This window comes from Polypterus senegalus, chromosome 1, assembly GCF_016835505.1.
Source record: "Polypterus senegalus isolate Bchr_013 chromosome 1, ASM1683550v1, whole genome shotgun sequence".
Classification (NCBI taxonomy): Eukaryota; Metazoa; Chordata; class Cladistia; order Polypteriformes; family Polypteridae; genus Polypterus; species Polypterus senegalus.
In genome coordinates this window covers 177,054,882-177,070,941 of record NC_053154.1, presented here as the reverse complement: position 1 = coordinate 177,070,941, position 16,060 = coordinate 177,054,882, and the positions used below count along the sequence as shown (strand labels likewise).

Genomic DNA, 16,060 nt, shown 5'->3' with positions numbered 1-16,060 from the left:
TCAGTGAATAAATCACTGATTTTATCATTCTTTATAAATTTAAACTTGTAAACTACCCACCCTTGCATTTATGCACCTATGCCACAAATAAAATTCAGTTCCACTAATTTGAGTATTTTAATATACAGTATGAAGACTGGATTGCAAATTGGAGTAGAGCATCCATGCTACCAGGAATTTCAGTTAGAGCGCAGGCCAAGCACTTATGTATCAGCCAGCCTAAAAATCAAATTCTGGCTATGCCCTTGAGCATACATTATCATAGTTCATAAGTTACAAATTCAGATATTAAAGTGGTAAAATGGAAAGAGTTCATTGCACTGAACATGTGCTTCAGATTATCATTTTTATACTGGAGTTAATGCTCTGGGCATGGTTTGCCCATGATGTTGTTTTTAATTATTTATATTTTAATGTACTGTATGTAAGACACTAATGGGGATGACTACATAGTGATAGTGAACTGCTGTAGGTGTACCTAAGTAAAGAAATCTAATGGTATTGGGACAAGGGGGTCTTATTATTATTACTTGAGAATTGTTTTACTTTGGTTCTGCTTATTATCTTAAATCTGAGACAAGTTATTTAGGTTACAGATGTTTATAAGACATGTTGTCTGTCTGCTTTATTTCAAGTGCTTTGACATTTGTGCTGCTGCCCCAACCTTACATTTGTTATGCATGTTTCTTGTTACGTTAAAATGGTTGATGCCAATCTAACATGCTTGTAGTCTTCTACTTACAATTGTTATAGCAAGATTATTACATTTTTCTTTTCACATCCCTATGTGACAAAAGAAACTAAAAAAACAATATGTTAATATTAAAATTAGGGAATCATTTATGCAGGTTCTGGAGAATGTTTCCACTTTTGCATTTATTTAGCTATAAACTCTATTTTCTACAATTTTACAGAATGAATATGCAAAATGTTTAAAGACACTGATTTGCATTTTTTTCAATTAAATACCAACATGATTCATAAATATGTGATACTTTAGCACAGTCTATTTAACTCTACAATAAATGTTAAATGGCCAAAATGCAAACAACTCAATCCATGCATATGAGTAGAACAATGGAAGACCTTCTCCCCTGCCTAGTAAAAATGGATCAGTCAATAAAGCATTAGAAAATGTTTAGGCAATATAATCTTTTCCCAGTCTAGATTTGAGAGAGTAAGCTATGAACTTTTGGGGCTTTGTTTTTTTTTTTGGTCACACTATAAAACATTATAGCCACATAATTTATTATGGTTGATTTACAGATGTAAACTGCATAAATTATATAATATATATTTATTTTACTTTTTTACATGATTTGATTTAGGGAGAATTATTAATTTCAAGGTTTTAATCCTCAAAATTACAATGTTTTTTTTTTTTGTTTCTATATTATTCGTGTTAGATGTTGTTTTAACCTTAGCCCCAGTATATGTGACCCTAAATCTTAGATTAATGTTTTAACTTTTTTTCTCTACATACAATGTGATTATATTTCCTTTACAGATTTACGTGATAAGGTTGCAGGAAGTTGCTGCCCTGAGTGTATGTTCCTTTATTTTATCAGGTACATATTTTTGAATGTTATTTCCACATGATATCTATATATACTTTAACTATCAACATCCTTAAAAGTATATTTTTGACCACACAGATATGGAAAGAACAATAGAAAAAGCACAGTTTGTTCAAAATCTCTCTCTCTCTATAAAAAGGTTGGTGAGGTAGGTTCAATCCCTTTAGGATGAAGGGAACTGGAGCAGGTCAACACCATCTGCAATATGAGATTCAACTTAATATCCAGACACTTTGTTCCATAATAAATGTGACACACTACTTCTTTTGATGAGAATCATGCAAGATATAGACGTGACCATAAAATTTTAGACACATTCTTCAAAAATGACCACAAATGCCTACATTAGATCCTGAAAGATGCTCCAGAGTATCTTTTCAGTATCAAGGACTCCACTTCCTGAACCTGATATGTGTCAATCAATTGCTCCATTTGTTAAAATGTATTATTGTACCTTATTGGCCCCTAATTATTACGATAAATTGTCTGTGGTCAATTTTGTGCTTCTGGATAATTTCAGCCTCTATTGTCAACTGGAGGAACACAGTAAGTGGTTGCAAACCCCATCAGGACAACTTAATTTTTTGTGTTGAATGAGGTCATTTTCATAATATTGGGTTAGTTTTAACGTGAAGATTTTGACTTCAAAGCTGGTCATTCCAGGGATAGTTAAATGCAAGACTATGTGCTTAGTATAATTTTTGCTTATGTTGATTTTGTTTCTCCTATTGCAAAGTATATCTGTCCAATGGTGTCAATTCCAAAGACAAAAAACTACAAGGTACACTAACTGTCTGATTTGCCATCTAAATCTTGTCGGTGTGTCTCTTCTTCCCATATCCCCAAAAATATACAGGCTAGGATAATTGCTGCTGTGTTAGTTTAAGTGTGCTCTGCAATGACCTTGCATCCAGTACTACTAAAAGCTGTACTGACCAATTCAGATTTAAATATAGGTGCTCAATTTAAATGTCTTAACTAAATGCACCTATTCAGAACAATAAAACTTTAAATTACCATGCTCTACAGACATTATATGAAGTATAATTCAATCAAGATTTGTGCATGATATTATATCACTAGAAAAGTACAGGGTACAGTAAATTCTTGTTTTACACACCAATGGTATGTTTCAGTATAATTTATTATTGTATAAATGTTGGAGAAACATATCCTGCTTTCATGAACTGCTGTATTATGATTACCAGTCCTCTTCTTAAGTCTCAAATTATTATCAAATATATACTACACCATTTTGGATATTTAGGTTTTTTTTTCAACTCCTTATCCGGCTTTGGCATTTCAAAAAGTGAACTGTTCTAAATAACCTGGGAAGGAATCTTAACTCTAGGACTACTAAATAACAAGACAAATGGCAGATTTACCCATGTCCATTTTGCAAAATGAAATTCCAAATTTTCAAGTTTGCCCTTTAACTCTTTGCAAACTTAGGCAATAAAACAAGCCACATTGTTCCCCTTGTAATTTAGAAAGACCATTTGTTATGATATGATTCAATAAAGTCTGCATATGATTCAGTGTTCAGTCTGTTCGCTATAGCAATAAATCTTGCTCAGTAGCCTCCTGAAGTCTCTTTTATAATGTAGTTCCATTTAAAAGTTCAGGGTGCTGAAAACATTTATGAAAAAAAATAAATGGAAAAAAAACATGCAGCACAATGCAAAACATCATGGATTATCCTAATATTTGGCTCAATAAGGAAATACTACAACAAACAGATAAAGGTAAAAAATAACTCAAGACAGTATTTTTTTAGTTTACTGTCATACTAGTCTCTCAGTTCCTATTTTATCTCTAGGAGTATTGATACTCCCTAAACATACTCCCTTTAGAACTGTGGAGGGAAAGTAAATTCAAATTTCTGTATCTTACTTCTACCAAACATTGGTTATCAATATTCATTTATATAAATAAATTCTAATGGGATCTTTAGTATTGAACACTCTCCTCTCAAGCATACGTACTTCTACTGTCTGAATATATGTAATGCCTTATACCAGTTGTATGGTATATTTAACTCTTTAGATTGATCTTCATGACATTACATAGCTTACCTTCTTTAAGCAAAAAAATAGACCACAGGAATCCTTTTATTCATAAGTATCAGAAAGATGATTCTTTTCTCCACAATACTTTATAATACAGTATCTTTTTTAGACCACCAATTGTGATGCAAATTACACAGACCTGTTTCCTTTCTTTTTTTGTCATTAGCCACAAAGAAAGATAAAAGAACAAACAAACAATTATTCAGCTTAATAAGTAAACAGTCATCTCAGGTCTGTGAGTTTTTAGAAAGTGGCACTGGCATTGTGTAACACTGGTAGTTTGGAAATTGATTGGGTCAACTGTGTAGAAATGAAATCATCATTAAAAACAGCACACAAACAACTAACTTAACACAAACATGCTTGAACAAGTCTGTAGCTGCCTCCTATACTTGGCAAAGATATTATTACAAACATAGTGGAGAAGAAAGCAGCATTACAGAAGGGTAATCAGCATGGCTAAACAAGATGGGATGAACAGTTTTTTTAAAGAAAAATATTTTTTCCCCATGTTTTATGTTAACTTTAATTATGTATTATTTATATTTAAAAAAAAAATAAATGAATGGTTCCAGCATAGGTACAAAGAACATGCAGGTTTCCTAGAGGTTTTAGTTAATCTTTCTGGTGCTTATCAGAAAGTCGCTGACAATTTTAAATAGAATAGATTAACAACAACAGTATTGTATTTAAGGCTGTATTGGATGCATAAAAAGTTTTTCCACAAAAAGTTTCTATTGGTTTGAATTGGCTGGCAAAAGTCACTGAGATTCTTACTGAGTCTAGGACCTCGCCTTCTTTACTGCATTCCATCTTGATAATCCATTATGAGATATGACGAGGGTTGCATAAACAGTAGATGTACATTAGTTCAAATTTCTAGATACAAAACCCAGATTCTCATTAAGACACAGGTGACAGTAAATCACATGGGGCACAGCATGGCTTTTTTCAAAGCATCGTAGGCCCCCGGACAAAGCAGTGCGCTGGGACCCTTGTTTTGATAGCAAAGCTGAAACATAGACATCAAAAACATTGTGGGCCCCTATGCACCTAGGGCCCCCAGCCAGTGCCAATTGTGCCCATTCATTAAGACGACCTTGGGCACAAGTTCATAACTGTTCGTACCACACAATATAAAACATAGAGATCATAGTGGAACTATAAACAAAGAGGAAAAAGATGGTAAATCCACACTGGTAATCTCCTAGATATTCTAGAACATGCCTAATTCTACATTACACCAGCCTTTTTTCACAAATAAAATAGTAAAAGCTACTTTTGTATATTAAGCATATTGAAGTTACATACATGATACCTAGTTGATTGTGAGAACTGTATGTATTTCAAAACAAAATGATTCAGAGAATGTGTTTCATTAAAACAATCATTAAACGTAACTCTGTTTAGCCTTCTTCCAAACACCTGGAACAATCCTCCCAAGTCTTAAAAACTGATAATACTGCACCTCCATAAAGCCCCCTTTATTCAGTACTATTTTCGACGGGCGGAACGGTGCATAAGGTTTTTGACAATAAATACTTAAATCGTTTTTAGTGTCTAGCTAAATAAACTATCAATTATCAGTAAAATATGTTCGCACGAGTTTATTTACAAGATTACGAATACATAAAGGAATTCCGTCTAAACTCCATTTTTTAAAGTCGGTCACTTGACTAGCTCCTTTCGCATTTACATACATATATATGTGTATATATATATATACATATATATGTATATGTATGTATATATTATATATATATATATATATAAATTTATATAAATTTTTCTATTCACTGATAAAATCCTGCACTGCGGCTGTGCCTTCCACCCAACCAAACTTCATCAGGCAAAATTGGGAGTGGCGATTGATGCGGCTTCTGAGTAAGTCTGTGGCCACGCCCCACTCCGCAGTGCTTTATTGACATTGGATAACCTAATGTCCGTAGAAGATGACGTGATAACTAACAAGTTCAGCTGTTCGTAGATAATAAAGTTAGAGGTATGAGTGACGTAAATCACCAGCCAGTCTTTTCTCATGATCGTTGAGACGGTTGAGTTCTTTTTTTTTAAGGGCTGTATCCCAAAGGTTTTCTGTTGGAACGTCCTCGCTTTATTTCTTTTCCTCCTTCCCTTTCCTTTTTTTTTTATATATATTTATTTTTATTCACTTTTTGGACCCCATATAATCCTGAAACACTGAAGTGATTTCGGTTAAGGTGAGGTTATTTCCATTCTGTCCAAATCTCTTGTCTTCACTAGAAAATGGCTGCTCACCTCCTTTTTCAGTATGGTTGCTGTGGGGAAAATGGCGCCTGTCGGAAAGGAACAACATGGCTGTAGTCTTCTGAAACAATTTATACCGGTGTATTTGCATGTGTTAACAGTTTACCTTTGTCTTAATTAGCGAGTGGATACTGCTAAAAATCCATATTTTCAGAGTAGCGTGCATGTATCAGTATTTATACGGGGAAACGTCTCGTTCAGATTTTAACATTTACGAATCAGTTCTCGGTGTAATTTCAGTTCTTTTACTTTTTACAGACGTGACAAGTTAACATTCTCGGTGTATTAAACCAGGTGAAAAGATTCTGTTAACATGCAATTCTGTGTAAAACATTGTTATCGAGCTGTTTATTTTGTCAAATTTATTTCATTTTGCTTGACTCTGTGTTAAATCTATGATGATAATGTGGGTTTATAGGTAATCCTTTATAATTAAAGATTTAACTCCAAATATGTACAAAAATTGTTCTACAAGTGAAGTGTTTTGTAATGTGAATGGAATTTGTGGCCTACCAGCAACACGCAGTTCAGGCATCCCAAAATTTGAGCCTTATGTGATTGCTTCAGTTTGATTTTGTATTCAACATTTCAATGTCTGTTTTTTATTTATTTTATATATATATATAATATAATTTCGTGTGTGTTTTGTAACTTGAGCAGTGGCTCGTCTTTGTGTCCTTTTGTACCGTTTTGCCATCTCGGTAAACCGATCATTTTTAGTATTTTTCAGCTTTGATAACGACGACCTCGATTAAATATTACGGTGACATTTTAAATTTTATTGCTTAGTTTTTATTCTCATGTATAACCGTATAAGAAGGGGTACAATATACTATCGTCTATGTACATAGTTTCAGATAGTTTATACTCGTATTAACCTGATTTAGTCCGATGATATGATGGATATGTGTGTGTATATCTATATCCCTAATAAATTGAATGGAAGGAAGTTTGAGCTTGTGTGTGTATGAAATTTGAAAGATGTTTGTATCCTGTGTCCTAATGCATATGGTACTTTGTAATTCGACCCCCAATTCTGTGAAACTGATCCTGGAATCAGACGGGGCAAGGCTAGAATAATTCCTGAGCAACACCCAGGCTACTTTAGGGCTCTTCACCCACACCTATCCGGCATAGATTTGACAATACATCTCAAACCTACAAGCCTTCAACACTAGTATGTCTTATTTGTTGAAAAATAATTTGCCAATTTTGTTCACACAGAACTTTATTCATATGTTGGTCGTATAATTGTATGTGTTACATTAGACATGCATTAGAAAAGAACAAAGCACAATTCTTTGTAATTTTTGGCATATTTGTGCTTTCTGTAGAAGCAGACATTGTAGTATTTAATGTGGAGTTAAGGAAATTGGGTTTTTAAATTTATCTTGTGTGTAAATTGACTTTCAAATTATGAATTTTAAGCGTTCATGTTGTAACCCTAATTAAAGTAATTGGAGAGGTCATTCGAATGTATATGAGATGCTTATGTCTTAAACATGTTTTTTCCCCATTTTGTTTTTCCCTTTAGTTCGTTTCCCCCACCCCACCCTTTGGAAATTATTCTTTTGAAGATTCTTCATTGTCAAGCCGCCAAAGTGGAGAGTGTGATTGCAGAAGGGGGTGCTTCTCGTTTCAGGTATGATTTGTGAAAGGATAGTTGATATATTTCATTGGTGTTCTCTTTTTTTTTTTTTTTTTCCTTTTAGCAGCTTTGTTTAGCCAGAATTGTTTAAATTGTATGTAAGCTTACAAAGTACAGACAAGTTCTGCCTTCAGTCCTTTCTCATAGTTATTGGCCTTAACATGCTACCAATTGTAAAGTCTTCATTTAGAGCTTTACTGTAAAAGACATATTGATATTCTGAAAGTTGAGGCGTAAACATTGCCAAACATTTCTTGCAAAATTGTAAATGCATGGAGAACCTTGGAGCCAGGTAGACTTGGTATCAGTTGCAAGGTAAAAATGGGACTCCAGTACATGTTTTTTCGGAACCACCTGGTGGTAAATACTTTGGAGATTAGAATTTCATGAATATCATGGTTTCTGTAAGATTGTGTCATTTGAGTTGAAATTGTGAATCCCTCATTAGTCTACACATATTGTAAAAACCTAGAACCCTGGAAACATCTTGACAATCATAAATTTGCATTAAAAAACACAGACTTAACCTCATTGCTATTCCCCTACTCTAGGCATTTGGAGAATAGCAATGCACATCTGAATCCTTTTTTTGTTATACAAAAAAAATAAACTAAAGGTGATGGTTTAAAAAAAAAAAAAAACATTACTGGTTTTTATTCTCAAACCAGATTCTGTACCAAACAAATTTGTGGAGAAAATGCTAAAATTAATGTTTATTGGAGTGTTAGTTTCTGCCCTTTTTTTGAGGAAATATGAAATAAAACATTTCCTACAGTAGTTGGGTGTGAAATACAGTCAATCTTATGGTGATGGCTGTATTACATATTTCCTCAGACTGGAGTATTGGTCTGCTGTCTTGAGCCAGCCAAAGAGTAGTATGTAAAAGTTAACTGTTCTTAACAAGGGTAAACCTGCAAACTTCGATCTTCTGAGGTACAACAAATTAAGTTGTCTCAGACCCACAAATACCTGATATTGTCTTTGTTGCTTTATGTCTGTCTTTATGCTCTGCTATATTTAAATAGCAATGTCAGATTGAGCAGGTGGACCCAGATCATTAGTTTAAAATGGGGAACTGGTATAATCTGTATTGTTTTAGAATTGGGGAAATCTGACTTGAGGTACTTGAGTATTGGCCATATCCATTGAAATTTTGTAACTGAACGTTACAGGTTAAACAGTGGCTGCTTTTTGTACATAACTATGTTAACTTTGCCGGTTTTACTTTCTTCAAAATTAGAAAATTTAATGAAAGATCTGTCACATGGTGCTAACAGTAATTAATCACATCTTGGTGAAGATGCTGTTAGCATTCTGTTGGCTTAACCTAGGCTTATTAAGCTGTATTATATTGTACAATTCATCTTTTTATCGCTCTTAAAAATACATGTATGGTTTATTTAACTGTTTAGTAATACTGAGGCATAACTTACAGTGGAAGCTCTAATGGATTCTTTAAATTTCAGATTTTTTTTTTTTTCATAATTGGTTACCCTTTTGAAAAATTCACATTGCATACAGTACTAGAAATAGAACTTTAGCTTCAATGAGTAATACAATGATGATGTAATAGTTGTCCGTAGACAATTTTGATTGGGCTGTGAAGACTGATAACAGCACAGAGTTTATTATGATAAGGTGGTCTTGAAATGAGTTAGAGAAGCACAGATTTGGTAAACATGCTAAACGGAATGTAGCCACTCAAGCTGAGTCATTTGATGAAGGCACATTAGAGGTTCTGGCTCCCCTGACTTTGGGTAGTTTTTATTATACCAAAAAAAGTGTATTTCGGTGTTCATCATTCTAAGTGGTGTTGTCTTCCATCTGCCATGAGGTCCTGCTCAATGAGTAAAGGGGATTATTTCAGCAAAGTAGCAGTAATACAGACTTTCTTTTCAAGACACAGAAATGAAAAAATGTACAGTCTTGCCAGACACTAAGTTGATCGACCTAACCATACATTTTTTTTTTTTTTTAATTATATGTAGTTTGTTGCAGTGCTGCTAGTTTACTTCTAACTTTGCAATGATCTACTTGCTTGTGTAGGTGTCCAGTTTAGGAAGGCCATAACATGCTGAAATGAGTTGACCAGACCACACTATCCTTCGCATCATTTTCTGGGTAATGCCAATTTGCTCCCAGGCCAATCAAGTGAGAACACAACCCCCCCACCCCCATTTGTCCTGGCTCTGCATCTTTCCCCTGATTGCTGTGCTTTGCAGACACTTAGGTTACACTGAGTACACTCGATGGGCATCCCAAACTGGCTCGGTGGGCATCCCAAACTGGCTTCTGTTGGCCTGTGTAAGAAGCACTTCTGCTGGAGATGTTTCAGTGTTGCCAGGCTTTATCGCCTGTCACAGGTTGTGAGTCCAGTAACATTTTATATTAAGCTCATTTTGACCATGTGTACTTATGATCTCATTCTTTGTTATACAGAATTCATGACCCAGGCCTTCAATTCAGAAATTCAGTCCTGTTCAAACAAGCTTACCAGTCATTAATGAGGATTTTGAGTCATTTATTTAATAGTGTTTTACTAAAGGTTGGAGAGCGTACCAGTCCAACACACAGTATCAATATTGGGGCAATAATGGCAAAAATTGTTAGAGCGCATATTATAAGTATCCTGTTCTATAACAAATTAAGTTTCTTCTTTAAAGCGTACAATTTATATAAAATGGAGAAGGGTAGCGCCCAACCCCCCCATCTTCTCACATCTTAGGAGCAAAATAAAACATAGCTGAAGAAAAGGTCAGTGACTACACTTTAATGTGTTTCAGCATTCACAAGTATTTTAGTCAGCGGTTCTTGTGTGCATCACAAGCAGTAAAAAATGTTTTCTTTGTCATGGTATATATACAATCCTGTATTTGTGAATGGCTGTGTGTGTGTTTTTTTTTTTTTTTAAATATCACATTCATGTGTGTATTACACTTGTACAGCTGTAATAAAGAGCAAAAATTGTCAACTAAAAGTTGAGTGAGAGTAGCAGTCTGAGCTTATGCAATCTGTTTATACTAGTGTTAATATGTATCACAATGAATGACATATACAGATATAGATATTGAGAGAGATAGATATATAGATAGTAATTGTAGCTGGTCAGAAATGGACAGTGATCACATTTAGAACAAGTGGAAATGCAAATCCATCTTCTAAATCAGTCGGCAGAAGAGATTGTGTAAGTTGATGGTAGCACTCATGTAAGCAGTGGCAGGATGGGCATCCTTGGCACCTTTTGAAGCTTTAAAAAGTACATTGACAGAAACAGTAAATGTGAAGTTGTCACTAGTCTTTCATTAGACTCTTGTATTTGGCATCATGCTAAAATACTAACATTTTTTCTGGCAATGTAACATCCCTCCGTTTTTACTTTTTGTTGGGTCATTCACAGAGCAGCCTGTTTCCATTCTTAACCTATTTAAGAAGTGATGATTCATTCATGAGTGGACATCAGAGATGCATTTTAGTGCCAGATGTAAATTTATATCCAGATGCATTCTATATGTGAAACACATGTAAATATTGAGAAAAGGCTAATGGTCATCGCTTTCCAGTGTTTAACTGGGCCACTTTAAAATTTAAGGACTGGTCCAGCCTGACCCCCTGCTTTTAGATTGCAACCTTCATTGAAGTCCTTTGATACAACTAGCTTATTTAATGCTTACTTTTTTTTAAGAAATTTGCGCCACCTGAAAGCAAAAACGCATGCATTTGTGATGCTGCAACCATATAACTGGTTCTGACATTTGGCTTCCTAACCACCTCTTATTTGGGCATTTTGATATTGGGTGCTATTTTACAACTTTGGTCCCCATTGAAGCCAGTTATATCAAACTTTTTCTTTTCTCCATGAAAGTAGATTTAACTCTTTTCTTGGCCATCACTAAAGCTAAATGACAGATTAAAAATATGTATTTTTGGGTGGAATATTACATTTAATTCTCTTGTTCTCGCCTGAATGAATACTCACTAGTCATTTATTCTTCAGAATTTTTTTTTAATAAAGAACTAATTTTTAAGTTAATTGCTTGTGAGCAATAAATCAAATTGAATAATTTGAAAATAAGTCTGCAATTCCTTTTACTGGATTGTAACATGCCAGATTTTTAGGAATTTTTCCATTTTTTTTAAAAAAGGTAATGTTCCTAGACTGAAATTTTAAGTCCTTAGCTGCAAATATAACCTGCCTAGGCATGGTATCCAAAATTCCAAGATGACTTCTTTGCCAGCTATCCTGTAAGCTTTCTCTTTTCCATTGTCTGCTCACTTACACCACCACATTCGTTTGCTAAATAGCCCAACAGAGCATTTAATACTGTTTTGTATAAACTCTGTGGCTTTGCCTGTATCTGACTTAATTTAAAACTGAATTAATCTTGATTAATCTTTGTGGGAGGAGCCCATAGTACTTGGAAGGCCTGTACAAAAATGGCTGCGATTTCCTGCCTTCAGCAGCTGCATGTTTAGGCACAAATCTCATATTCAGCAATGGAACAATAGTGGTGCCTGCTGCTACACTTGTTGCTGTTTAAATTTGTATTGAGCTAGTTAACTAGGTGCTCCCCAGCTTTGGCCATGTAATGTTTTAGTGATAGCCCAGTCTTCTGTAATTCACTTATCCTTGTGTTACACTAGTAGACTATACATTCTCTTCTATGTGAAATACTTGTTGGTAACTAATGTAAAGTGCATTTCTTTGTAGATAAATTCACAAATATTACCACCCCTTGACAGAACTCAATGTGGGGGGGGGGTTGATTGTTTTCTAGGGAATAGGTTGGTCCATATTCTGAGGTTCATTATGTGAAATTTGACAAAATAAATTTAGCTATTCCAAAGATACAAATGATAAAAGGATTTTAAAAATCTGTGTTTAAATTAATGCGGAGACCTGATCAGGGATTATATAAAACAAAGTGAGTAAAATGGGTTGGAAAGCTTTATCACAAGCCTCATTTGATGCAGTTTGATAATTGTGGCATTGTTTGTATTAATTTTTTCGACTTCCAGCAGTAGAATTGGGTGAAGCTTAATGCAATTTTTTTTCAATGTTGATACTGATGTGTGTTTGGTCTCCTGTTTTATTTTGCTGCAGTACAACTATGGATATATACTCTGTTTTGTTTCCATAGTGCTTCTTCGGGCGGAGGAGGAGGTAGGGGTGCATCTCAGCACTATCCCAAGACTGTCGGCAACAGGTATGGTTTTCACTGAGCTAGTTTTAAGTAAATGCATAAATCTCTTAATGTGTACTTTTGCCTTGAGTAAGCGGACATCTAGAATTGTCCAAGCTGGTTTGACAAAGCTTGTTAAAAATTAATGTCAGAGTACCATGACAACTTCTTAAAACTACTTAATTTTCTATTCAAAATGTTAACTTAAAAAGTGATGTTTGAAAGCAAATATCCTCAGTTGGATCTAATTTTAACAGCAATCTAATGAGTTGGGACAATCTTAAACAGAAAAAAGGGGTATTACGGCTTGACATCATCCTTTTAAAATAGAGGAGAGAACCAGTGTAACTCTTCATATCCTTATAATGGGGCATTTGAAAATTCCTGTACACTTTTTTGCTGGTAGTTTCTACGTATTTTATGTAGTTGGTCTAACACTGCAGTGTTCATACATACACAAACATCCTTGCTGCACATTTTTTGTCGGTATCCTCTTTAGCCAAACCAGGCCATCATTAAAGTAAACAAACCTAAGGGAAATTCAGCATCTTGAACCATAAAGCTTTAGTCTGTGCTTAACACCCATGTTGTGACCCAACAACTACATTTTTGTGGAAACTGCTTATTAATGGTCTCTGTGTCAGATATCGCATGTTATGTACGTAGGCATCTTCCAGAGTGAAGATTTGATGTCTGCAACATTAGATAAGTCAAAGTACTCCTTTACCCTCACAAGTGACTTGGTATTTGATAGTTTAGGAGACCAGCTATGGATGTGTATTATAAAGTTGCAATGTGGAAATTTCTTCGCAGAATGCCTTGTCTGGTGAACATGGAGCTTTAAAGACACTGACTGGTTTGGTTTGTTTAGACATGTTAAAGCAGAGCAGTAAAGATTCATCCAAGAAACAAACAAATTATTTGAACATTTTACTGTGCACATTTTGGCAGTTATGATGGATTTACCAGACAGAACATTTTCTTTGAGCGGGGTGGGGTGTTTTTATATAAAAAAAAAAAAAAAATTGGGTTGCGTGTAGTTCTGTGAATGTTTAATCTTATTTTGGGATTCCAAGTAGACTGGGATTCAAGTCGTGAAATATGAATAATTGTACTGGAAATTGGGATATCCAAGACACTTTTGGGGTCGGGATTTTTTTTAAATCAACCCACCATGTAATAAATATATGTATATATGTGTATGTATGTATGTATTTGAGTTGGTGCTTAAAACTTGTGTGCACTGAATGTTATGAGCTTAATACATTGATTTATTTCTTATTTAGCGAGTACCTGGGGAAAACCCCAGGGCCTAGCGTTCAGAGATGGGTTCCTTCACGAAGCACTAGACGAGATGTCAGCTCCACCAATGAAAAAGAAAGACACGATGCAATCTTTAGGAAAGTAAGAGGGTAAGTGATTTCTAATATTCTGTGGAGACTTCTTAAGAGCGAAAAAATACATTAAAGAAAATAAGCATTGATGTATTCTCTTTACCCTGATCTGATTTTAAAAATTTGAATTGTTTCAAAACTCCAAGAAAATGCATGCTACATTTCAGTTGATCGCACTAAAATGTGGCTAATTCCTGACTCAGTGCGACTCCATTTCAAATCAGTTTCGTGTAAGTTAGGGTTCACAGCCTGTCCTAATATTGCTACAATACAGGTGCTATTCCATTGTAATGCCTGCACCCTCTGTCTGACTTGTGTAGGCAGACTAACCCAAGGTACAGTATACCTCCTCTTAATGTAGGAGTACCTGGAGAAGTACCTCACACTGAACCTAGGTCACTGTATGTGTGAGGAAGCAGTTTAGTGTTTTTTTTTTTTTGTGTGTGTTTTTAAGAGAGAACCTTATTGTGTAGCCTTTCAAACATTTTAACACCTTTCCTCCCTCCCTTTTCATTTTTCAGTATATTAAACAAACTCACCCCTGAAAAGTTTGACAAGCTATGCCTTGAGCTCCTGAATGTGGGTGTAGATTCTAAACTTGTCCTTAAAGGCATCATCTTGCTGGTAAGTTTTTACTTAATGTAGTGGGTAATGTTTGTCTAATTTTCTTTTTATTATTAAAATAAGATACAAATCTTTTACCATTAGGATTTTCATTTTTATGGTCTGCATTTGTAAAATGAACATGGAGTAAATTAGCAAGCTGGCTGTGCTAGCTGCTTATAAAGTTCATTTTAAAATTTATATTCTATTTTATAATTTTACTTTACCTACGGTTTTAAATATCTATATTAAGCCAGTCCTCATTTTAAGTGTAAACACATTATGTCCCTATGTCTAACCCCCAATTCTCTTAAAACACAAGTAGCAAGGGGTTGGGTGTTCCTCCACCCCCACCCCTTTCTTCCTTGTTTTCTCAGATTTGCTTACATCCATTTAGTCATATTTTTGGAATGTGCCAATAGGAAATTAGAATGCTTGTGGTAAAGCACCAATCGGATATTGGCTTGACATGGACTGTATATTTAAAATGTCTGGTCAGATATTTAAAAATGATGATCTGTGGCACAAAGCAGTACATTGCCATGCTTACAGATAGTACTGGAAAGGTCAGATATTTTTAATTGCTGTGAGAAAGGGAATTTACTTTTCCAGAGACTGCATTTATTCCAGTGTCTCAAATTTGTTTTGACCTCTGGTGTTGGTGCTGGAAATGGTGGTGACCATGAATTTCACTGCTTGTACAACTTGGGTGTTGATAATTTTAAAATTGTCAGTGTTTGCCTAGCTCCTCTTAAAGTTCACCTCCAGTTCCGTTTAATAGGTTTTTTGTTGTTTTTAAGATTATATAGAACAGTTGCTGTATAAGTTTTGAAATGAGTCTTTCAATGGCGAGATTCTCAGCAAATTTAACAATTTGGTACAGAATGCCCTTGTGAACTACATTTGTTTGTATGCAGTTAAATGGCTGACCATCTGTTAATCAGAGGTGTTCCTTCTGAGGGGATCGTGAGCCGTCTTGATTGTAGCTATTGCCTGAAGACCGCTGCCTCCTTTTAATTATTCCCACATAAGTAAACATGGGTCCAGGGGCACATTTTATTCAGGATGTATTTTGAGTGCCTTCGGTGTGACCGGTTTTAATAAGATTAATAGTGGAACTGTTGCTGGTTTCAGTTTGTTAAAAATTGGACACATTTTTAATTTTTAGGAACTTTTCCAAAATACTTAACTCGCACTCCTTAAACGTGAAAGACATTAAAATGGGCAAAATAGACACAGTAGAGTGGATTTCTGGGTGATTACAAACTCTAGTTTGACCATTTCAGTTGTCTTTTTTCCTTTG

At 34.7% G+C, this 16,060-nt stretch overlaps 1 protein-coding gene across 1 annotated transcript in view; it reads left to right on the top strand.

The window, feature by feature from the left end:
* The window catches only part of LOC120538634 (eukaryotic translation initiation factor 4 gamma 2-like), a 76,045-nt gene that overhangs the window by 29,580 nt on the left and 30,405 nt on the right, over positions 1–16,060 (top strand). Inside the window, exons 2-5 of the mRNA XM_039768051.1 lie at positions 7,467–7,574; positions 12,719–12,784; positions 14,047–14,172; positions 14,676–14,778. Coding sequence (XP_039623985.1) covers positions 7,467–7,574; positions 12,719–12,784; positions 14,047–14,172; positions 14,676–14,778 — 403 coding nt within the window. The remainder of the gene's footprint in view (positions 1–7,466; positions 7,575–12,718; positions 12,785–14,046; positions 14,173–14,675; positions 14,779–16,060) is intronic.